Raw genomic sequence first — 27,188 nt, 5'->3', positions numbered from 1 at the left:
ATTCCATACGAGAAGGGAACCATTAAATAAATGCCACATTAGCAAACTCTTTGATGTCACCCAAAACACTAAAATCTTTTTTCAAATTTTTATATTTAACCAAAAATAAAAAACTTTTCTTTTTGGCAAGTATTATAAATTTAAATAAGAAAGTTCATAAAGAGAAATTATATTTCTTTAAAATTATTTCTATTAAATTTAAATCCATATTGATTTTTAAGTTGCTACTTACTCAACTAAATTTCTAAATTAAAACCGTTACAATTTGTAGTTAATATTTCAAATCTTTTCTCATCTCAACTAAATTCAAAAGTATTAGTGTATTGCATAGTGTTTAAGCTCTATTATTTAACTTCCTATGATTATAAAATCTACTCATTTTTTTACTTGCTTCTGGCATTGACATAAAGGGATTTAGTTGAACAAACCAATCACAGTAATTATCTTTTAAAGTCTGGCACTTGTTCTATTGGCTTCTTTTGTTGAACTGCTAAGTTATGGGGACATAAACCAACATTGGTTGTCAAGTGGTTGGGAACACAAAACTACACACACGTGCACGCACACACGACGGGTTCCTTTCAGCTTGCTTTTACCAAATCCACTTACAAGGCTTTCAGTCCAGGGCTATAATAGAAGACACCTGCCTAAAGTGCCACACACTGGGACTGAACCTGAAATCATGTGATCAAGAAGCAAACTACTTGCCACACAGCCATGCCCACGCCATACTATATAAGATATACAAGTATAGAGGCATTTCTCACACAACCAAATGGAGAAGGTATTAAATTACTCAGGTTATACGTCTGCATTGGCTATAAGCATTTTACTGAGTCACTGAGCAGAATAATTCTAGCTGCTGGGAGTAAGTACCAGGCATTTATAAGAAAGCTTCCTGCAACAGATAAACATTCTACAATGAGAGAAGGATGATACAGGAAACTAAAATGAATACTCTATGTACTAAGATATCAGAAAGAGAAAATAACAATCCCAACCAATAAAAACAGTTTTAGAATTACATATTTTTATACATCCTTACACATTTTGTTTCTTTTTGTTTTTGTTTCTTTTTTTCTTTTTCCTTTTTGTTTTTACTTCAAAACCTCATTTTAATCAGAAATAAAAACAATGGCCTAATACACAATTATAACTGCAGCAAAAAATACTTGGGAAACATTACTGAACTGTATATTTTCTCTTTCATTGCAATAATGGAGGGGTGGGCCTTAATATAAAGATATATCTCAAGTTTTGTCAGGTACATTTGATAGCCATTGTAGAGATACGCTCCTATATAACAAAGATTTATAAACCTCTTGCTCAATGTAACTCTTCCAATAGCGTCCAGCATTAGGAAACTGTGTTACAAGCCTCTCATAGGTGTTTCGGGCATCTCCAATCATTTTCATCTGAAAATAAACAAACAAAACCAATCATTTTCATCTGAAAATAAACACAAAATTCACATGACACTAATAGACTTTCTTAGACAAACAAAAACAGAAACGAGAAATTCAAAAAAATTAATTTGGATTTGCTATGAGGATTATGTCTTCATAAATAAATTTTCCCAAAAAAATCCATTGCTAAATAAAATGCTCATATGAATATGCATGCAAACAAAACTTGAAAACCATTTATGTAGTCAATGTTTTATGGTTAAAATGCTCCTTAAGATGCCAAACATTTTCACTATTAGTTTTTCTAACTCAATAGATTTCTCAGTAGCTTGTCTTAAGCTGTGTGTGTGTGTGTGTGTGTGTGTGAACTCAATTAAGGAACAGTTTGGGGATGAATAAAATCATAATTATCAAAGGAATTCAGTGAGGTTCCTTTAATAAGAAGCAAAACATTCAAATTCAAATACCACCAAGTTTAATATGTTAAAAAATATTTCAATTTATGCAGGATGGTTTTCAATCTAGAGACAAGATTGGCAATTTTGAGAGGAGGGTTTTAGTTGATACTGTTCACTCAGTACTTCACCGGTACTTTATTTTATTGAGCTTGGAAGGCTGAAAGGAAAATTTGAAAAGCTGGGGAAATATTGCAAGGGTGTTGTTTCTTTTTTTTTTTTTGATACTCTAACAATTTTGCCAGCTTGTCACCTTACATATATGCATAATAAATAGCAGTTTTGATATACTGACAATTGGCTTCTGTATTGGTAACCTTCCTAAACAAAAATAAGGTGATTATAGGCATTTCTTTGCTATTTTTATTCAATATGTTTATTAGATTATATATATATATATGCTTATACACTATATATATATATATATATATATATATATATATATATATATATATATATATATATATATAGATAGATAGATAGATAGAGAGAGAGAGAGGGGAAGGAGAGAGAGAGAGGGAGAGAGAGAGAGAGAGAGACCAAAGTGTACATAAGCCGCTATATATATATATATATAAAAAATATAAAATGGGACAAGAATGCAAAAACATCCAGACAGTTAGGCGATACAAAAAAGGGACAACAAAACATCCAGGTAGACGATACAAATAAAACAAGGACGGGTCATTTGGAGTTTTCTTTCCTCAGCCGAGTTCCAGATTATCTTTGCAATTTCGGCTGGTTATACTCGAGATTGCTCCAATCTGGCCAGCCCCAAGGAAAAACTAAGCTAAGAGCATTTGATTCCTTGGAAGAAAGCAGCGAATGTATATGAAAACAAGGACAGAAAAAAATGGAGAATGTTATACAAATATAAATAACAGGACATAACAACAGGTGTCTTTCAACTAAGGTCGAATTAAATTAAGCTGGTGTGTGTGGAAGTAAAGCCTTACAGCAGGGATATAAGATTTGACGGGCACAGGGAAGAATATAGATGTTGCACGGACGATGGCCGAACCAAGAAAGAAAGGTCAGGCTTGACCGAATACCGGTCACGCGGGGAGAGAAGAGAGAGAGGTAGCGGGACAGAAGAAATAAGGAGGGGCGAGAAAAAATGACGGACACAATGAAGTGAAAAGTGGAGGGAAAGTGAGCATGGAGAGAAGGCAAGGAAATACAAGAGATGGGGAACAAAAGAACGAAGAGTGGAATGAACGAAGTAAGCGTGAAAGAGTCATACAAAATTTAGATATATACTTACATATAAGAGACCAAAGTGTATGTACGCCACTATATATATATATATATATATATATATAAATACAAAATGGGACAAGAACGCAAAACATCCAGACAGTTAGGTGATACAAAAAATGGACACAAAACATCCAGATAAGCGAGAGTCAGGAGTTCATATCAGCAACAGCTGTTTCATTGTAAAAGTGTCAGTTTTCATGATTTATCTACCCATGAAGAATAGTACCACATATTTGCTCATGTAATTGACTGCGATGATGATTAGTTCTAAATACTATGCCTTTAACTAAACAAACATTTTTAAGACCTTAAGAATCTAATAGAGAAATTTGCATTTAGGCTTTGGTATATATTGCTAATCTTTGTAGTAAATGGCATTCAAGGACAGAATAAGTCTAAGAATTGGACGAAGTTGTCTGACACACAGTTCTATATTTAAGAGATGAGGAATTATGTACATTATTTTACATTTGACGGATATTTGTCCTCATCTTGTTTGTTGTTAACACGTTTCGGATGATATACCCTCCAGCTTTCATCCGGTGTCTTGGGGACAATATAAGAGACAACTTAATGACAGTCATATTGAAAATGTCAATATAGAACAAAGATGCATAAGTAAATCATGTTTGATTCATTCTCAATTATCTACTATCAATGCATAGGAAACAGACATGATAATCTGCACAAAACTTGCTGCATACTTCTACAAAACTCAGAATATCTGATATGTTTAAGATTTGAGATATCTTACATCAAAATGTTGAAAGTATCTAAATCTATTCCCCAAGAATAGAAAGTTAACTCAGGTACAACACAATTCCAACCAAAATTGTGAAGAAATGAGCAGCTAGTCAGCAACATTGACTTAAGAGGTGAATTAGACTTTAATTAAATCAGTTCTTTACTTTTTAGTCAAGATTCTCTAGTGTTCAGCATCTGGTTCTAAACATAGACTTGGGATGCCTCCCAACTCACAAGACAGTAGGTTCTCATCATTATTTTACAGCTACTTTCCTTGCTGGCACAGATTGGATGGGTCATTTCAATCCAAGTTAGTTCTTATTCAGAGTTACTGTCTGGAAAAATCAGAGGATCGGGTCTCACATGTTTCACTTTTGGCTTAGTTTCTATGGTTAGATACTGTTCCTAACACTAATCACTTTAAACAATATATGGGGCACATTTTATCATGGCACTAGCAATAGATAGGTTGTCAGGTCTTTAACAAGACTAAATGGTCCTACAACCCCTACACTGTTTTCACCTGTTTGCCAGTTGCCTGGAACCCCATAAAACTAAAGAGTCCTCACTACACTATGATGTGTTTGTTCACCCAAGGCTACATGGCTTGAATAAAAGAGAAACTGATGACTGGTTGTACAGAATGGGTAATGGTAGAGTGTATGAGGTACAAATAGATCTGGTACAATCTCACAGACCTCATATAGGGATGGCATGAATTTGAGGTAGGTTCAATAACCTTCCATTGTTTATAATCATCATTGTTTTAACATCCATATTTCTATGCTCATGTGGGTTGGACAAAATTCTTGAGGTAAATTTTCTATGGCCCTTCCAGTTACAACCTTCACCTGTTTCCAAGCAAGGCAATATTTCCCATAGTCAAATAGGTTTTTAAAAAAATTAGAAACAAAGGTCATGGCTTGCAAAAGGGTGACTCATTTACATATATTACATGATGTCAAGATGAGACTAACACACACACACACACATACACACAAATGGTATTCTTTCAGTCTCCATCTATCAAATTCACTCACAAGGCTTTGATTGGCCTGAAGCTGGTAAAAGACACTTGCCCACAGTGCCACACAGAGGGACTGAACACAACGGCTGAGAAGTAACCTCTTAACCACACAGCAACCTATAATTAATTAGGTATCAGTTCATTGGTATTCATGTACACATCTGAATATACAAGTTACAACCAATGAGTGGCAACACAACTAATTTAACAGAAACCAGAAAGAGTATCAAATTACAACACCTATTGATTTGGTAGACAGAAACTAAAAGCATGAATGTGTTTGTCTCACAGTCTTGACATCAGATGATAGTTGTAAATGAGCATCACTGTCAGAGGAGCAGTATCATTTACTTCTGACCTTCAGTGAAAATATGTCTAGCCATGAAAGAAATATTAATTGCTTATGCAAGTATGGAAAAATAGAAATTAGAATGATGCTGATAAATCAATCATCAATATATTTACAATAATAAACAATTTTTTATATACACAGTGCAACAACATTAATAGCACGGTATTTAAAAAATGAGAAAATCAGATTATGTAAACAGTTAATTCAATAAAACAGAAAATAAAGAGAGCAAAGAAAGTTTAATTTGTAGAAAGAGACTTACCTGGGCATCTCTGATTAGAACACTCCATGCCTCAGTATCATAGGGGTATGCAGAAATTCTTTTCTCAGCTTTCTTTACTTTATCGGGTATGTAACCTATTTCCTAAAGTAGAAAACAACATTTAAATAAGTCAATTCCAAAATAATAAAACACATCAAACAGTATATATAAAAAAGAAAAAAAACCCTAACAACTATTTTGCAACAAGTATATGCAATATTTTCCAAAGGTGTACATACAGATATATGAAAATAAATCCTAATGATGTTCATTTTTGCTAATAACTTTTTTAACAATAAAAATATAATTAATTTTTCATACATATTTTGAAACAAAAGAAAATCATTTTACAATGTATGACAATTTTTACGTATGTGCATGAGTGTGTGTATATACATATATAGATACATATTTATCCATGCAGACATGTGCACATACACACACAAACATACAAATACATATACACATATGCTTGTGTGTGCGAACATCACCATCATTTAACATCCATGCTCTATGCTGGAATGGGGTTGATGATTTGACAGGATTTGATAACCCAAAAACTGTATCATACTTCAGTGTCAGCAGCTTTGATATGGCTTTTACATCAAATGCCTTAACACAAATATATATGTGCATGTACACACACACACACACACACACACATATATATATATATATATATATATATATATATATATATATATATATATATATATATGCACACACACACAGTCGTACATATATTACAGTATAAAGTATAAGGTATGTATATTAGTGTTGAGATTTCAGTTATTTTTATTTTTATCCTTCACAATCTAATAAATCAATACCAGTCTTTTGTTAGTGTTCAAAGTAATTTCCTTTATGTTATCTCTGTAAAGACCTTTGTTTTTATTATTATTAATTAATCAGTAGAAGGAGGAGTGACAGACTGTCCTACACTAGTGAGATTGGTGTGGTTGATGATCAATTTAATCATCTGAACGTCAATGTTTACAGATAAAAACCACTTAGATTAAACGTAGGCTATTAAGAACCAATAAAATAGTCCTTTCTTTAAGTATGGTCTGTTTGCATGTAGTAACACTACCTCGTGCACGTCATACTACAATGAAGAGTGTTAGTAACTGATCAGAGCTGGGATATTTTCTGGCCAGAAACAAGAAACCTCAGCTCTGTGATGCAGTTTTGGCAAAATTTTGTGAGGCCTAACTAAAGCAGAAATGCTTTGAAGGTCTGCCAAACTTATGTCCAAATCAATCTTTAAAGCACCTTCCACAAAATCTGGGGCAATAGAATGGGAGCTACAAAGAGCCATTAGCCTAATGAGCTATATTACAAAAATCTTGTTAAAAGTTCTGCTGCACAGATCCAGAAATAGAATCAAGCCTGAGATATCAGAAGCACAAAGTGAATTTGTTGAGGGTAAAAGAACAGCTACTGTCATGTACATTGAAGTATATCATTGAAAAAGTGATTGAAATACAAGACCTGTACCTGTTTCATAAATTGCACAAAAGTATTTGAACAAGTATGCCATGAAGAAGTCACTACACTGTTAGACAATATAAATCTAGAAGGACAAGACTCAGGAATAATCAGAAATATATGTTGGCAACAAACAGCAGCAATCAGAATTGGAAATGAAATTGAGAGGAAATCAAATGAGTATAACAAGGAACTTAGTTATTACTAGGCAATTTTCCACTATACGGTGAAGTAATTATGTGATCTAATGAACATCAACCAGATTTAGAGAAGAGGACAAAATGTCAATAATATTGGTTATACAGATGATGATAGTCTTCATAGTAAAAGCAAAGGAAGATCTACAAATGTTAGCACTATTAATGATAAAAAGATGTTTCTAGATTTACCACTTATTCTCTCAAAGTACAAATTCATACTAACTATAATTGTATATCATGAAAATGTTTAAAAGCAAAAAGTTTGACACATTCATAAATCCTTGATGATACTAATATATCAAGCCATGAAAACTCAGAGTAACCTCTTCTCTCTCTCAATTTTGGTTTTTAATTTTATTTATTTGCAAGAGTTCATCCTTAGCCCCATCTTTTATAAACACCAATGAAGGAACCTCTCTGTAATCACTCAGTCTGCTGAAAACAGCAATCAAATCCCTAAGGAATCTCACTCTACCATCTTAAAAGAAATAGTACATATAAGACAATGTTGTTTAAGATGCACATTACCTTAAGTCACAGGTTGAACACTTGATTACTGGTCTGCTTAATCAAGACTGATTAGGGGCAACAAGTAGTTAGTCCTTATAGGTATATTCAATCTTCCTCTATATACTTAATTTAGTACTTTGAGAAGAGAATTCCTTTCATTACTAAAATATTGTCACAAGTAATGACTCAGTAAACTGCATCAAGGTCTGACAACATCTACAAATGCTTATTTATGTATTTTTATCATTTCTCAGCTTTGTTCATTTTTCATGAGAAAAACAAAATTTAAGCACTAATATCTCAGCAAACTGGCAGAGTCATTGGAGTGTCAAACAGAATGCTTTGTAATGTTTCAATTCTGTGCTTTGAGTTCAAATTCCACTGAGGCCAATAAAAATACCAATTAAGGCAGTTGATTAGTGAAACTTGAAACATTTGACTGATGCCTTGTGGTATTTGCATTCTGAGTTCAAAATACCCAACATTTTTTGTTGCAACCAGGTTTCCAGTTTGAGGTTACTTTCTGCCCTCCCTCCCATCAGTTTTGTAGGCCATGTAATGGACTATGGGTATTATCTTCATCCCCAACTAAAGAACAAAAGAAAAAATAAGCAATTTATGCTGTGGTCAACAAAGCAATGTATTTTTTATTTTATTAACCAATACTTAATCATACCATCTTTCTGCCCAACTCTAAGCAACTTTCTATTTAACCAATTCTTCCTAACAGCTTTGTTGGCCTTATTAAATCAATGACAGAAAATAAAGAAATTAGGTATAATTCTTGTTTAGACTTTTTAAGTTTAGTCTTTGTCAATACTAATTTAACTTAGTAACTTTGATTATCACATCAGAGCTCCACACCTCAACATCTCACCACATCATACATTATGGAATACCAGGAAAACAAAAAGACAAAATCCAAACAAAAGAATCTTTGAAATCAGCTCCATATTTCTCTTGCTTTTACATTTCTCTCTGTTTCTATTAATTTTTAAATAATGAAGAATTTAGTAAAATAACTGTCATTATTAAACTGGTGCTTAGAACAAATCAACATAAAATTCTGATGGACGGCTTTGATTTAGGCCACTTGAAAGAGAAAGTTTGTATCAGGGACAGTTCTAGATGAGCTGTTAAGATAGTACCATTTATTAAAATAAGTCATGTCCAGTAATGATGGCATGTCTTAAGTTATAGAAAAAATTTCACATTGTATTAGCTACATCAACACATCTAACACCATTAGTAGTGTAATGACATGAAGATGTAATGGCAAGGTTAACCTGCTAGAAATAGCCAAATCTTTTTCAATCCACATCCTACCATCTGAAAAAAAATTGGTAATGTAGTTCTGGTTACAGTGTCTGAAGAAAATCATAGTTTGTTCAATCAGGTTTGACCTAGGGCTAGGGTAAAGACTCCGTTTGGTCATGAATGACCATGGGATTGCACCTAGAAAGTTCCCCTCCAAGTCCAGGCAAGGTTGTTTATGGAAGACCAGCAGTCGTCAATGCATACCAGCCTCCCTTCTCCATGCCACTGATGTCATCCAAGGCAAAGACAAACAACTGATATAACTTGGCACCAGTGACATCGCAACTCATTTCTACAGTTGAGTGAACTGGAATAACCCAAATTAAAATGTCTTGCTCAAGAACACAACACACTTCCCAGTCCAGGAATCGAACTCACTACCTCATTATTTTGAGCCTGACACTCTAACCACTGAGACAAGGTTAAACAACAATGTAATCGGGTTTGGTAGCTATTACTATCAAGTCTAAGGCATGTGCTTGTTAGTAATTAACCCTTTTGTTACCCTATCTCTATTGAAATAACACCGATTTTGTTTCAATTAATTTTTGAAAATAACGAATTTAGTAAAATAATTTTATTACTAAGCTGGCTTGAAACATTAAATTTTGATGGAAGGTTGAAGGTTTTAATTTAGATCACTTTAAAAAGGAAGTTGGCATCATACAACCAAAGATGATCTCAAGCAGTTTGATATCAAAAAAGTTAAATTGCAACAACTCGTATCTCAACATTCTTTAGTTCATAAAAATTAAATAAAAACTAAGAGTTTAAATATTCAGAAAAACAAATTTTAGAATTAAGTATGGGGAAAAAGGGAATTAGCCTCAGGATAAATTCTAAGAATCAATACCATTTCCTTTAGCTTTCTTTATGGTTTAGAGAGAGAATATTTATAATGAAAAGTATAAAGTACATAATTGTTTTGTATAAGTTTTGAAGAGTAAATTGCTTGTCTAAATATTTGCTAAGATTATTTAGGCCTTGGTTAACCCCTGAACTCCAAAGGTGTTCTAGTTGTAACCATTCTTTTTCATTCTGTTTTTGCAAGTATAGTGTATTTTAGGACTATATTATTCAATGCATTTTTTTATTATAAATAGAAGGGTACGATTCAACTGTTTTTTGAATAAGTTTAGCAGCTCATTTTGATGGTTTCAGACAGTGAGTGAGTATTACAGAAATAATTGAGATAGCTAATAAAAATCAATACAAGCTGAGAACTAAGGAAAGTTGATTCTACTTTTTACTTCTTTAATAGAAAACAGTAGATATGTGAAAGAAGTAAACAGTTTTGAAACTAAAACATCTTAAAATATAATTTGTTACTTCCTAAGGCAATCTGCTTGTAATCTGTTGAAAATCTATCATCTGTCACTGTTCATTAAATAATAATAGGACCCAAGTAGTTACATGGTAAAAAATATTTTACAAAATAGTCATGCTCCATTACTATACATGTATCCATATTGGCATAAATGATTATATCTAATCTGGTATTGGAAAACTGATTTAACTCAGAAAAAAGCAATAAGGAAATATAGCTATCAGTTGAACAAATTAAAAAATCATAAAGAATTTGGTTCTAAGTCTAAAAAGTTTATCAAAAGCAAATAAAATCAAAAAAGATCTTTTTGAAAGAAAATAGGAACAAGCTATAAAACCACTATCACTCATAATAATGTTTATATTGAGTGAAAACACAGCATTTGTTTTTACAATATTTTTTTTCAAGTAAAATTAAAAATTAAATACATAATTGCAATTATTTGTGTTTCATATTCTAGATAAAAATGAAAATTCAAACAAAGTATTTTATCTTTATTTTTTAATTCCAGCAATTTATTGTTTTTAATTACTACTACCACTATTACTACCAGACATAACTATTGCAGTAAGAGGTTGGTTACTCTGAACAACAACACATTGAATCATCAACATGTGTTAACACTAGAATTACTATTTACATTCCAGCTTTCAAACACCAGCTATTCTCCCATTAGTTCTCTCTAATCTATTCAAATCAAATCTAAATACTACATCTAAAAATAGAGTTGCCAGAATTATGCTTTTAGTATTTAATAAAATGTCAGGAATAAATTTTTCATTACACTGCAACAACCAAAACATGTACCACTACACATGTAAAAAGAAACTACGAAAAAGATTTAAAACACATGTATTAAGATTGTGAGTCATGTTTGTTTACCAAATTTCACTGACAAAACTTTGGCCAACCAGAGGCTGTGATGGAAAATGGTCAACAAAGGTGCCATGCAGTGTACTGAATTCAAAACCATGAAGTATCTAACCATTTGATTTTGAAGTACCACACAAATTTAGGAAAACATCATTTATCATATCTAATATCTTGAAATATCTTTATCTTCAATTAAAGACAGTGTTTAAATTGCTACTTATAAGAATTTTTGTCACAAACTTATGGAAATGAATCTTCAAATAGAAATACAAAGCACAACATAATCAGGCTTTGAGATTGGTCCCAAATTCTAACGGCATCATCTTATTTAACATCCTTGTTCCATACTGGCACGAGATCTGATGGACCCAAGGATTTCATCATGCTCTGACATGGCTTGTACTGCTGGATGCACTTCCAAATTCCAACCACTTTACAGCATGTACTGGATGCTATTTTTTGTGCCACCAACACTATTGAGGTTACCATGCAGCTTGCAAGACTGGACCTCAAAGAAGGGGGGCAGTTTGATATTAGAGGATGATGAGAGGTTACAGTATGAGAGAATGCACAGGGGTGGGGGGGAGAACAGGTTCTTGAAGAAGAGCTGCATGATCACTAACAATTTTAATAAAATCCTACAAAAAAGGATAATTTGAGGCTAATTGAGAAAGTTAGGCTTCATAGAGATCACTGGAGATAGACTGATATGTAGGTAAGCCCATCAAATGGAAGGAGAAGAGAGGGAAACTAAAAAATATCAACAAATACATTGTATAACTTTCCAATTAAACATATTCATCAACACAACTATATCACCAAATACTGACGAGAAAACTAGTATTCTCAAAGAGAGTAAGCTACATGAAGCTAGTGATGATGATGGTAAGCAGCCTTTGTAGGTTTCTCCCATCTCAAGTAAAATGTTGTACCGAGAGGTCTCATTAAATACTTCTTGAGTCAATATATCTGTTAGAATGTTCTCGAAGTTTACTTTTATTGACAGTCTATTGATGTGACTATGGATAAATTGAAGAATACCACTTGTTTGATAGTGATACACATTTACAACTATCATGTCATGTCAAGACAAGGAGACGAAAACATGCACACAAACACATTTATATAAAAATATAATGATGCATGGCTGTATTAAGTAGCTTGCTTCCTAACCAGGTGCAGGCAAGGCTGTATGATTAACTAGTTCACTTCTTAACCACATGGTTCCAGGTTCAATAGGAATGCATGGCACCTTGGGCAAGTGTCTTCTAGTATAGCTACAAGCAAACCAAAGCCTTGTGGGTGAACTTAACAGATGGAAATAAAAAGAAGACCAACACTATGTTTATTAGCAACAGCAGCAGTATTAATACCAAGAGGTAATATTTATTCCCACTTAAACATGGATGTTCTATTAGAACAAACTATACTGCGGTAGTTACCATGAGAGAAACTATTGGTTTTTGGTGCAACACACCATAAAAACCCATGTAATTTATGCACTTTTTTTCGCAAAAACAAAAATAAGCTTTAGGGGTTGCATAAATTTCATGAGTAGATTGTTTCCAGAATTTTGGGGGAATTTTTTTTGTTGAAAAATGACATACAAATGTAAACATTTGTACAGAAAGTTAATTCATTTAATATCAGAATTGGTTTTTACAGAAAAGATATAATGAAGTTGACATATATTTATGCTAGACGGTATAATGCTTGCTTTTTCTGCATGAATTTATTAAAACCATTAAATGGTTAATTACTTTTTGAAGTTTGACATACATACTGGTAATCACGGTCCAGGCCATATTTTACGTTGCTTGGAGTTTCTACATATCACGATGGAGCCCAGCAATTTCCTTAAAGAGATCAGTTTTTCTCCACTTAAGAAGTCTAGCTTGCGCTTGCCTCCAGGAAGCTATTGCTCGCTTTCTCCACGTTAGGAGCACTCATGTGTGAAATTAAAAATATAAAATGGCAACAATTTACCCATCGCACCCTGTATAAATATATATAACCATATATACACATGTGTGTGTTTGTGTCTCCTTATCTTGACATCACTTACAATTATGACCACCATACAAGTGATGTCATTCATTTCCAGCTTCCCACAAAAACATGTCTGATCAAAGCAAATTATTACCTTACTTGAAAACAAGTGAGGTTTGGGAACAAGGTGGCATCGAGCCATAGAAAAATCATCCGCAACAAATTCTGTCTGATTCAAGCAAGTGTGGAAAGTTGAATGTTATGATAACGGGCTTCTTTTAATTTCTATCTATCAAATCCACTCATAAACCTTTAGTTGGTTCATGGCTATAGCAGAAAACACTTCCCCAAGGTGCCACATGGTGGGACTGAACCAGGAAACTCATAGTTGGGAAATGAACTTAACTATACAGCTATATCTGAATGGTTCAAACAGCTGATCTTTTAATTAAGTCAATTATAACAAGTGTTTGTTTTATATGACTGACAGAATCACTTTCTGCACTGAACCCACCTTTGTTGACAAGGCATTTAGTGAAATGCAGGTCAATAAGCTCAATACTTCTATATTGACATTTCTATTGATCCCATCAGAATGAAAATCAAAGTCAAGCCTATTAACCTGTAACATCAAGTTAAATATGTTTCAATTATTGAGATATTAACTCTTTAAGATTGACATTCTACACACATTTCAGATGTTGTTAGTGATAGTTACACTTGTATACATGACAAATCTGCCTCTATAAAGAGTTTCTTTATAACAACCAACAGGACTTCTGGATTTATCTCGCATAAATACGCACACATACACGAGATCTATTCATGTTGCATGAAGTAACTAAGAGGGTTGATATCAGGTTGTTAAATACTACCTCATAAAAGTTCTGTTCAACCCATACCACCATTTAAAAGGTATAAAAAATTAATAACAATTATGATAATCAAATTATCTTTCAAAAACAGGATCAGCTAACAATTGAGGAAAGCAAAGAAAGCCAGAGAGACAACTTATAAGCCATTCTCAGCCAACTGAGGAATATAGAAGTGAGAAACAAGCTGAAACAGTGTCTAAGGCGAATACACATCAATTTGTGCAACAAGGCCTGCTATATGCAACATTGTTTTGAAAGATCTGTGGTCTGTAACATTCTGTAGCTAACACAGTTATTGAACTGAGTAGTAATAAATAGTTGTGGATAAATGACTCATAAAAAGTAATCAAGCTAAGTACAAATCCAAGGTCAGGATTAGCATTATATTAATGTGGAAGTCAAGATCCAGAGAAGCAGACACTAATGCTGCTCTCCTCTCAGCTCTGTGTTATCCTATTTCATCAAAAAGTTATTTGAATGAATTTAATTAGAAAATATATGCTTCATTATACATTTTCTTTTAATCTGTCAGTATTTATAATATTAAAAGTAACAGATTTACTGATGAATTCAGATAAAAATAACAAGAACATAAAACAAGTGAGATTAAATGGTTTGATGTGGGTTGCACTGACTGCTTATCGCTTTCATTAATATACACCTAGTTGTATAAATAACAGCATTATCTCAACAAATGAGTTATGTGATCATGCAACCTGCTAGAAATAGCAACCAAATCTCCTGTACATTACACCTTGCTGTTTAATAAAAAAAAAAAGAACAAAAAAAAGGACACAAACAATGCAGTTCCTGATATACAAAAGACAGGATGGTCACAGAATTTTATCACAGGTCTATTCACTCAGAACTGACCTGGAGCTAAACAACAGCACCAGCAGTTTGTGCAAGTGAATTTGACTCAAATATTAACAAGCTAATATTAACTAACCCAAATAAAAAGGAATAGAATTAATCTAGAAATGATACAACTAAACCAGTTAGAAAATATACAGAAAGCAGTTTTTTATACAATTTTCCTGAGAGAAAAATGTTGAATTGCTTGTTTAGAGCAGCAGAATGTTGTAAAAGCAGAAATGACATATGGTTAAATTTACAAATAAACTTTCTAAGACATCACTTATCTCTTCACACCAGTTATAAACTTTGAAAATATCCAGTTTTTTTTTTTAAACAAAGGAGCATTCTAAGAATAACAGAAATAAGACATTGGGTTTTGGAACACAGTTTATGAACTCCATAATTGTCTGAGGTTTGTGTGTACCCTGTAAGTTTATGCAATACCAATAGAAGGAATGATAGATTCTAAAACCACTAGCTCATAAGTCAACAAGTTAACATATAAAACATCATTGGAAACTTAATTCTTTCCAGAGAATACAGACCAACAACTGGGGCTTTATTCAGCAGTATGAATCAGGCAACTAATGAGTAAAACAGCTGCTGATTCATAAAACTCTGTACATGAATACATATAATACTATTAGCAGCAGCATCAAACAGTAATATCATTTTGGAATGAAAACAGGCTTAACAGTGAACTGGAAACTTAATTTCAATATTGACTTCTCAAACTAAAGTGTACATCAGACTACACAGGAAAAGGAAGCTTGGAAGATGAATACAGCCAAAAATATAATGAACAAAGCAGACCAAATGCTGAACAACTTTTTGCTTATTCACAAAATTAAAAAAAAAATCTGTGAAAATACAAAACAAAAGTATAGAAATGAAAGAGTTAATAGTTGTATGTTTAATAGGATTTTAGTGCTTTCTACAACTTCTAGGACAAAACTGTTTATACTCCATCATCATCATTTAAAGTCAGTTTTCCATGCTGGCATGGGTTGGACAGTTTGACAGAAAACTGATAAGCTGGGGCGTTGAGAGGACGGTGTTGCGTTTGAAGTTTGCACTCTGAGTGCTCATTTTTTTATGTCCATTTTCTCATTTTTGTATGTGTTGGAGAAATTTTCTCCAACACTCACTACTTGTTGCAATTCTTTGAGTTCATTTCCTTCATGAAGCTTAGTCTCCTCTGTCAGGTTTTACCACTTCTTCCCATATCTGAGTGTCCCTCTTCTGCAGCCTCACTAAAATCACTTGACCCTTCTTCACCTATCATCTTCCATACACATGTCAGCACCAACACAGTTTTCTCTCTCTAGCATACTACAGCCGATTCTTCTCATATCCAGTTTCTCTCTCAGCTCATTATTTTCTAGCATCTATGCATATTAACATTATACATCCATTCGCTTCATTTCTTTCCAGCATTCACACAATTTCCATATTCAATGCCCAGGCTTTGTTGCCATACATCATACTTCACTGAAAGAGAACAGAAACAACAGCTATTCATATGGGTACTATAACTAAATCTGTGTACCTTCTATATCAGAAGTCTTCCTTCCCTGTTAGCCTGCTTGTGATCTTATTGCACATCTATAGTTTACATTAGGTACACTGTAGACATTCGTCCTTTTCTGCATATCCAGATGGCAGTGAAGTCCTGTCGTCTGTCTTTTCTAAGTTTACTCCAAGTCTTCTTAATTCAAGGTTTGCTCCCATATTTAGAAATTCTCTTCAACATGTTCATCTCAGTCAATGACATACTGAAGTTCCCACAAACAGCTCATCTTAAACTCCTCATCTGAAGGTTGAAGAATTATAAACAGGAGCCTGTGAACCAAGCACTGGTGGGAACTGACCTGCACTCTACATTCCTCACTGAATTCAAGGTCTTGCCAACAGAATTTGTGTACGTTACGTGGCTTGCATTCATCCACACGTAGTTTTATACAGAGCACAGTGGCCTGTCAAAGCCCTTCTCCAGGTCAATGAATGCTTAGTAGAGAGGTTTATCCTTAGCTAAAAACTTTTCTTGCAGTTGTATCATTAAGAAAGTGTTGTCAAGTTGGCTAGTTTAAGCTTCCATATTCTGCCAAACGACTACAATTTATCTATCCATTAATCTGCCACCAGTATGCCTTCTTCATTCACTCTAGAGCTTTAGAATAATCTATACCTACCCTTACCCTGAGGAGACAGGCTAACTCACCACAACGCCACATCTTAACAATTGCACACATCTACTCATCACCAATCTAATATCACTACAATTTCTCCAGACCAATCTGTCGTTGTGCCAATGTTAATGGTGGTAGCCCTAAAGTTTTGCATCTAGTAAGAAGTAAGTTTTCAGTGGTAGGTGGTTATTTGGTGTGTTTTCTGTACTTGACAAAAGGACAGTTGATATAATTGTTTGATGACAGTCAACAGGTTCTCATACATGGACATGTGTTCCTATCTAACCATCTCAATACCTTGTACAGTAATAACATGGTTAATATTGGTCCAATATACATAGTTTTTCATTGTATTTGTTGTGGCTGTCATGGTTTTGACAGTTTGTTCTGTTCCTATCTTTATCTTTTATTTATTTCGGTCATGAGACTGCAGCCATGCTAGGGTACTGCCTTGAAACATTTTTAGTCAAATGAATTGGCACCAGCACATACTTATTTTTTTAAACTTGGTACTTATTCTATTAGTTCATTTGAGAGATTGCTAAGTTACAGGTATGTAAACACACCAACACCAATTGTCAAGCAGTAGTGGGAGACAAATACAGACACATACACACATACATATATATATGCACACACATAGCAAGCTTTCAGTTTCTGTCTTGCGAGTCCACTCACAAGGCTTTGGTTGGCCAAAGGCTATAGTAGAAAACACTTGCCCAAGGTTCCTCACATGCCTGCACCTATCAACCATTTTGCATTTTATTGTACCACGACACTAAAGAGACTGTCTGCCACCACTAAAGTGTCTTCTCTACTCTGTCTGATTTTTTGCTGTAGCTACTAGAGTTTTAGTCACACACACACATATCTATAAACAAAAACAAATACCAGTGTCTTCTACATTTACTTTAGTTTGACTTACCAGGCAAGAAACAATGTAAAAGTCTGCAATATGTATGTGTGAGTTGGGATATGATACTATGAGAAGACAGGTGGTAAACCGATTCATTGAACAAAAATACCTGGTGGTATTTATCCTACCTTGACGGCATAGCCACTGTCTAGTCACGGTTGCCATTGGAAATTACTGTGAACTAGTGAATGGCCTGAGAAATTTACAGCCAACTACATTATTGGTTCATAAAATGAACGACATATACAAATAGTTGAGAAAGCCAAAAAGCAATATTAAAAATGCATACAGCAGTAAAATTAATTATAACTGGAGGGTCCTCATTACATTATGATGGGTCCAGACAGTGATGACAAGATAAACTAGGATTTGTGGATGAGGTAAAGAACTGTATGATAGGGACAGAGTTAAGAGAGTGGAGTTTGGAGAGGGGAGAAAAAGATATTGGTTATTAGTACAGAAAAGGTAGAGAAGAGAGGGACGGACTTCACTACAAGTAGGTCCACGTCCATCGGTTGTTACACAGACAGCATGGAAAAATGAGTGTCCGATAGATGAGAGGGTAAAAAAGGTCAAAAGACATCTCTTCATATGGCAGCATGATATAGAGAATGAGAAAGAATGGTTAGAGGGAGAATGATAAAGAGATGAAGGGTTATACACAACCAGAACATATTGGGCAAGAGACACAAATATAGATAGAGAGATACACGAATCATTATCAATGTGTGTGTGTGTGTGTGTGTATATATATATATATATATATATATATATATATATATATATATATATATATATATATCATCATCATCATCGTCGTCGTTTAACGTCCGCTTTCCATGCTAGCATGGGTTGGACGATTTGACTGAGGACTGGTGAACCAGGTGGCTACACCAGGCTCCAATCTGATTTGGCAGAGTTTCTACAGCTGGATGCCCTTCCTAACGCCAACCACTCTGAGAGTGTAGTGGGTGCTTTTACGTGCCACCGGCACAAAGGCCAGTCAGGCGGTACTGGCAACGGCCACGCTCGAAATGGTGTCTTTATAAACTGTAGTAATACAATGGTATTTAGTAAATACCATCAATTAGATGTCAATCACTTCAGATTTCAAGGCAGAAAACTGAAAAATGTACATTGCTAATTTGAAATGCTTCAAGCGCAAGCGCATACATGCAGAGGGTGAATGTGTATGTGAGCACCTCACTAAATACTACAATATTTACACAACTTCTGCATTGAAGACTTTTCCCTCTTGTTTGTGAACTCGAATACACATACATATAAAAGACATTTAATTTATTTAAAAAAACTGTATAAACAATTAAACACAGCCCTGCTCGATCTGTAGAAAAGGCGTAGGTAGAAACTCGATAAGATGTACTCAGTGTAAGCTATGGACACATAAGAGGTGCAGCAATATCAAAGGAAGGCTAACTAGCAAGATAGTTTTTGTATGTGGCAGATGCTCAGGAACAATAAACACTGAAAATGAGCAGAAAACAACCTGTGCCACACTCCAGGGAGAAAAACTAGAAGCAGTTAATAGCTTCCTCTACCTAGGTGACCAAGTTTGTAGCGGGGGAGGGTGCACTGAAAGTGTAGCTATAAGAATAGCCTGGGCAAAGTTTAGAGAGCTCTTACCTCTGCTGGTGACAAAGGGCCTCTCACTCAGAGTAAAAGGCAGACTGTATGACGCATGTGTACGAACAGCCATGCTACATGGCAGTGAAACATGGGCCATGACTGCTGAGGACATACGTAAGCTTGCAAGAAACGAAGCCAGTATGCTCCAATGGATGTGTAATGTCAGTGTTCATACTCGACAGAGTGTAAGTACCTTGAGAGAAAAGTTAGACCTAAGAAGCATCAGTTGTGGTGTGCAAGAGAGACGATTGCACTGGTATGGACATGTGGCAAGAACGGATGAGGATAGCTGTGTGAAAAAGTGTTACACCCTAGCAGTTCAGGGAACCTGTGGAAGAGGTAAGACCCAGAAAGACCTGGGATGAGGTGGTGAAGCATGACCTTCGAACTTTAGGCCTCACCGAGGCAATGACCAGTGACAGAGACTTTTGGAAATATGCAGTACGTGAGAAGACCCGGTAAGGCAAGTGAGAGAGTAATCTGTGATCTTTGCCAGAAGTGTAGCCAGCTCACTAATTCGTATCTTTACTTCATTGGGCACTAAAAACCCTGCTTGCGAAGACCTGTTGAGGCAAGTGAATTTGGAATCTGAAATCGAAATCGAACCGAATCAGACGACTAGCATCCATGCCAACCTCTCCTTCATTGGACACTAAACTCTGCAGCGAAGACCTGTTGGGGCAAGTGAAATCGTAATTGAACCATACTAGATGACTGGCACTGCGCCAGTGGAGCACTAACAGCACTGTCGAGCGTGTTCATTGCCAGAGCAGCTGTCTGGCTTCCGTGCTAGTGGCCCGTAAATAGCACCAATTGAGCGTAATCGTTTCCAGCGTTGCCTTCTAGCACTTGTGCTGGTGGCACGTTAGAAAATCATTTGAGCGAGGTCGTTGCCAGTGCCGCCGGACTGGCTCCTATGCAGGTGGCACATAAACACTTTTTTGAGCATGGCCGTTGCCAGTACCGTGTGACTGGCCCTCGTGCCAGGGCATGTAAAAGTACCCACTACACTCTCAGAGTGGTTGGTGTTAGGAAGGGCATCCAGCTGTAGAAACTCTGCCAGATCAGATTGGAGCCTGGTGCAGCCTTCTGGCTTGCCAGTCTTCAGTCAAATCGTCCAACCCATGCTAGCATGGAAAGCAGACATTAAACGATGATGATGATAATGTTTATATAATATAGAATTACATGAAAAAAGTTCACATGTTTGTCTTTCGTAGTTAAGAGGTAAGAATTCTCTTTTTACAGAGAAAATCTCGACTTTTCTGTGTTGGCCAACTGCGAGACTAATTAATATCTGACCCCAGATCAACTGCTATCAAGTAGACATGATCAAAGGTATTCCAACTGAGTGGGTTTTTTTTAAAGTTGTTTAGAACTACATGTAGATAACACTAAAAGGAATAAGTGATTCTAGGGAAAAAGTTACTATTTCTCATAAGTGAAGAACCCAAAGCTTGGAACATAAGTGTAACATGTTTATGTGTGTGGACATGTGCAACATCCATCTGTATGTACTGCATAATGTGTAAATATGTATAAATATGAATGCAACATTTACATATATAAACAATTGTAAAAATATAAGTTTGTATAGTCACTCAGTCTGACACATATAATAGTTAAATATCCCTCAAACCTGGCCCAAGCCTTCAAAAATAAAGACATTAAATACTGTAGCCCTAGATAAATTTAACATGAAAAGAGAATGGCCATGGCTTTGATCCATGCCTAGGACTGACCTATGACTAATACAACTAAAAACAAAGCATATCTGAGTTAATGAGAAAAACTTTGAGATCATTCAGGCTGCTAAAGAAAAGTATATTTAAAGGCTCCATATCAGATATTTTAGATTTCAAGTACCTCTTCTGATTTTATTACCAACATCACAACCATTTTTGGAAAGCTTAATAAAAAAAAAAAAGAAGTTAAAGCCTTTAAAGAATGAATTGTTTCTTTAATTTTAGCTAATCAGATCCACCCATTCTCAACATTTTATTCAGCAGACGATGTTTCTGCAGCTATCAATAGAAACCATCTCAGGAGTTTACAGTTTCAGGTTAGAGATTTAGAGTCAGAGTGAATGTTTCATTTTCTTTCATTAAATGTTTTTCATCAAGTAACGATTTTTATCATTAATTTCTCAAAAAAAAAAAAAAAAAAAAAAAAAAAGTGCATTCAAGCAGGTCACAAGATAAATTTTTGATAAGCTAAAATCACACAAAATTTCGATATTTACAAGGTTCCTTTTTTATTACTAATTTCTCAAGAAAAATTGTTTTGATCTTTGTAATTGGCATCAAAATCTACACTAGTGTAGAAATTTTCAATAAATTTTAAAAAATCCGCCATACCTTCTTAATTCACATTCAGCTGTCTTAATATATAGAAATGATACACTGTATTAATGCAGTTCTAGATGCACTTTATCTAAGAGCAATAGGAATACCTTTGATCATAATTTTGCTCAATAGGATTAAATAAATAATTAGATATACTATAAAACATCTGTATAATATACAGGGGATCTTTTTGGTTTGGCTACCACTTTTCAAGTTCTTCAATTTTTGTTCCAATTGAGTTCATATTAGGTGTAACAATGTAAATTTGTATGCTAGAAATTTATTTCAGCCATAAATCAGTAAATAAAATTTGCAAATTTTGGATAATTTTAGCCAATTGTAAACCAGACACATTCATGTTTCCATAGTAACAAGCTAAGCTGTTACCAAGCTATTTACTCAGTCATTTTTCATGTATTAAATGGTGGTTGTGAGATGTACTAAAAATAGCTAAATAGGCCTTAATTACGCACCAAATTTTTTCTTTGCAGAATCATATTAATTCCTGTGTATAGAATACAAATTCAAAAAAATTTTCTGTAATTTTCAAAAGATAAAAAGTTATGAGGGGTTATATGGTGTGCATAAAGCAGAATTCTGCCAATATTTCTTTTGTTTACAGTTGACAACACATGCTGTCCACACAGAAAATGACAGATTCCAAATCCAGTTTTCTGACTGGGTAAAAATGATTAAACTTTAAACCCCTTTACTGGTTTCAGTCATTTGACCGTGGCCATGCTGCAGCACCGCCTTTAATCGAGCAAATCGACCCCAGGACTTATTCTTTGTAAGCCTAGTACTTATTCTATGGGTCTCTTTTTGCCGAACCGCTAAGTTACGGGGATGTAAACACACCAGCATCGGTTGTCAAGCGATGTTGGAGGGACAAACACAGACACACAAACATATATATATATATACATATATATGACAGGCTTCTTTCAGTTTCCGTCTACTAAATCCACTCACAAAGCTTTGGTCGGCCCGAGGCTATAGTAGAAGATACTTGCCCAAGGTGCCACGCAGTGGGCCTGAACCCGGAACCATGTGGTTGGTAAGCAAGCTACTTACCACACAGCCACTCCTACACCTCTAACTTCTTTTTAAAATTTTGCCGGAGAAAGTTAAATATCCCCTGAAAATCAGCATGAAAAATTACATCAATACACAATTTTTTTTAATTTTTAAAGGTGCAGCCGAACAGAAAAGATCCCATCAAGAGTCTGTTGTCCACACATCATTAAATTTAAATATATTAGCTATACTAGTCAATGGGGGAGAGGGGCTCTATGCAGTTGCTTGAACAAGTAGAAACAGTAGACTAATTTTTATTTCCCATATGGCAAATAGAAATATAGCACATTAGTTAGAAAAGGTGCAGCAACTATTTGTTGCTATCATAGAGAGGGGGAAAAGCAACAAATTTGTTGGTCCCATTATACTTTACTTCAATTTAAAACATCCTCTTCTATCATTTCAAATAACTTAAATTATCATTTTATAGATACTTCTTACAAAATTCCAATTTTGTTTTTCATATATCCACTTTTGGTAAGTCAGATAAAATGTTTGGCAATAACTCTCAAGAGAATGTGTTTCCGACTTAAATACATTTCTTTATTTCAAAGTCTTTCTTTTGGACAAGGAAGGGGGTGTCAGACGTTTGTTGAGAACCATTGATACTCTGAACTTAAGAGCAGCCAATAATATTTTGATATGAAGAATTTTCATGTGAGAATGAAATCAGATAATCCTGGCATAACCACAGAGTTTGCTTCCTCATGAATATTTTGATAAAATTTTCAACAAATACATTTCAGATGACGTAGATTGAGAATGTAGGGCAAGCTGCAGCACCAGGAACATATTTGTAGAAACAAAAATTATTACCCTATTTTCGGAAAGTTGTGAATAAACAAATCGAGGTGTGAATTATTAAAACTCCACCACTTCAAAAAATATTTCACAACAAATTTGGGGAGCATTCTGGTCTAAGCACTCTATACAACCCCTCATAACTTTATTTTTTGGAACTATTGTGATTTAAGGACGATTTAGCTGTTGTTTTTAACACATCCCACGACCACCTCATATCTTCCTTGTTTCTTTGTCACTTTAACATGTATTGATGGTTTTCAATATTTTTCTCCCCATAAACACATTTAATGGAATGATGATGCACCTAAGGGTGATCTATTGCTGGGATTTAAGCAAAAGACTTCGGTTAATATTAAGTCTAACCCCAGGCCACCAAAACAAAAAAAAAAGTGTATTAAACGAATATGAAAACCAAACTTTGCGCCAACTAACCAATTACTAGGCAAAAGAAAGGATCATTTGGACCCGAATAGTGTTGCTGCCTCCAATAGAAATGCAGGCGGAGTTAATAATTTCTGTGTTATTCGTACCACTGGACGGCTGTCTCTGCTAATATTGTTAACGGACTTTATTGGATAATCGTATTAATTCCATTGCGAAAACCAAGGGGGCTAATGCAGTTTCGCACCTCTCCGTGAAAAGTTTTTTTTTTTCGGATTCTTAATTTCGAAAAAAGTTTTAGATTTTAAATTGGGAGGGGGGAATTACAAAATTTCTTTTTTTGCATATTCGTAATCTCCGACATCTAAAACAGGAATCCGAAAAAAATGCATTTTTAAAGGAGAGGTGCGAAACTGTATTAGCCCCAAACCAAGAATTAAAACAAAAATATTCGAAAAACAGCGAAAAGTTTTATAATTAGGGTAGTGTGGGTAGGTAAAATATTAAAAAAAAATTTTTTTTAATGGATAATATCCATTATGCAAAGGACATTCCATACAACCCTAATCTAAACCTTCTAAAATATCTCTCTGGGAAATTTCATTAGAATTGAGCATTTTCCAGAAAGTTATAAAGAAAAAAGGGCGGGGAGAGGGTGCACACATCTCTAATTATGCCTCAAGTCTTAATGAATTCTTGTTTTTCTCTTAAATTAATTTTTATGCCATACGCAAAAAATTTTTTTACCGAATTGCAGAAGTGTGGAAAAAATGTAATTCTGGGGAGAGAAAAAAAAATGAATAAACACGTGGTAAATATGGTTTCTTTACTTTTTATATCGATTTTACAGAACGGCAAATGTGTAGGAAACAAAAATACATGTAAAGTAACGACAAACACTCCCAGAGAAGTTTTAAACTGTTTTTTTTTTTATGTAAATACAGTATTTCAGAAAGTGGAATATATTTTATTATTATGGCTGGGTTCAATGACGAAAAATAACGAAAACAGTAAAATAAATTTAATCTTGACAGTTATTGCAAAGTTAGGATTGGTGAAGAAGGAGAAGAGATGGAAAAACATGGCTTTTGAAGAAAAAAATGTATAGAAAGCGATTTACAAGTGTATTGCAATGTGACAGGTATATAAAATGTGGAAAAAAATCCCAAGAAATTCCATTTTATTCGTGACAGATATTCTGAAAGTCCGGATAGATACATACATGTCACGATTGGAACGCTTTTGATAACAAAATAACACAAAAAACTACAAGAACTTTTTTCTATTTTTGCACTTACCTCCGGGGGTAATGCCGCTGTGGCTGTTAAACTGGTTGTTGTTGCAGCCAGAGCGGCTGACGATGATGATGCCGATGTTATTGATGACGATAGTGGTAGTGTTGGTGAAACAGGAGTACTGGACAAAGCAGATACCAGGGTGCATGTGTTGGTAGCCATCATCTTGTTTATTGTTGAATATATTCTGGTTTCGAGTTCAATAATCGATCGCTACGACTTTGTTTCAAAGTGTAGGGAGTGGGTGTTTAGGTAGAAAAAGACTATTTTAGATAGAAATATATATTTTAGTGTTGTGTATGTTTAACGTTGTGTATTTGAATGTAGAGCTTGAAATTAGATTCTAAGAGATTGGCAAAATACTTAAACACAATTTATCTAGGAGACAAAAAAAGAGAGACATTAACTTAAAAAGAAAAACGGGGAAGGAGAAACAAAAGAAATTAAAATTTGAATTCTGTGTATTTCACATATGTTGATATATCAGAGGGAGAAAGAGAGATTCATGAAATGTGATTAAAAGTGAGCAGATACAGAAACATAAAACAACCCCCCAAAAACAAAAGAGAGAGAGAGAGAGAGAAGGAGAAAAATTAATGTCTTTGTTTTCGCTCCATGGAAGTAATTAGGTTTTTACTTACAGATCATGATGGGTTGTTTAGGGGAAAAGAAGAGAAATTGAAAGAATAAAGAAGAAAAAAATGTGGTGTGCGTTTCGTTTGTTTTTTCTTGGGTTAAGCCTTACTACAGATTCTAGAAGTAAAATCTTTGTCTGCCGTTGTTAGTGAGTGGAAAATATATTTGATGAATAAAAAACCAAGTCACTGCAACAAAATGGTCACCGGATAATCATGCTTCTGCGCATGTGCGCCACTGTCATTAACCGGATGTCAGGAATTTAAGAACAGTTTTGTCAGTGAATACTGTGTTAGAATAATAAATCGACTTTAATTTATTGATCACGAAAGGCAAAATTTGTCCCAACGTTATTTAGAATGAGAACATAAAAATCCGTTGCTAAATATCACAAGGCATTTGACAGATGCTCCCCGCCATTAGTGTTCCCTCCACCATGTCACGTCAACCCCGTGGTCTGTTCCAACTGAAACTAACTCGTCTTTTTCGAAGTATTTTTAACTACATTATCTATAGAATCCTTCCTTTGGGGGGGGGGGGGGTATGGTTTGAGGATTATTTAGCTTCTATTTCTAGCATATGGGCGGTGCTAATCCAGTTTCGCTTTTCACCAAAGCAATTCCACTTTTTACACTTTTGCATTAGTTTGTCATGTCATCCACATGCACAAACTGCACGTCTCTTGAACTTTCGAGAGAAACTTGGCTGTCGTTTCCAGTTGATCGAGCGACCGCTCACTCCCACATTCTTTATTTTCCAACAATTTCGTCAGATTCCTGTTTTCGATATCGGAGATTACGATTTTGCCAAAATGAACATGTTTTCAAAATTTTTATTTCCTCCCTCCCACCCTTTCTTTTCACATTTTTTTTCTAATAATTAATGAGGGAAAATGCAGATATTACGAATTTGAAAAAAATACAAAAATTTCAAATTTTCGTAGAAAACATCCTGT

At 34.5% G+C, this 27,188-nt stretch overlaps 1 protein-coding gene across 1 annotated transcript in view; it reads right to left on the bottom strand.

Annotated features, from left to right (window-relative positions):
- LOC106869382 (cleavage stimulation factor subunit 3) overlaps positions 1 to 26,448 on the bottom strand; it is a 166,041-nt gene extending 139,593 nt beyond the window's left edge. Inside the window, exons 1-3 of the mRNA XM_052973227.2 lie at positions 25,601 to 26,448; positions 5,507 to 5,608; positions 1,320 to 1,415 (exon numbers count right to left, since the gene is read on the bottom strand). Coding sequence (XP_052829187.1) covers positions 1,320 to 1,415; positions 5,507 to 5,608; positions 25,601 to 25,762 — 360 coding nt within the window. The 5' untranslated portion in view covers positions 25,763 to 26,448. The remainder of the gene's footprint in view (positions 1 to 1,319; positions 1,416 to 5,506; positions 5,609 to 25,600) is intronic.
- Between the last annotated feature and the right edge of the window lie 740 nt (positions 26,449 to 27,188).

This window comes from Octopus bimaculoides, chromosome 15 (genome assembly GCF_046866305.1).
Source record: "Octopus bimaculoides isolate indiv1 chromosome 15, ASM4686630v1, whole genome shotgun sequence".
Classification (NCBI taxonomy): Eukaryota; Metazoa; Mollusca; class Cephalopoda; order Octopoda; family Octopodidae; genus Octopus; species Octopus bimaculoides.
This window is presented reverse-complemented; position numbering and strand designations above follow the sequence as displayed.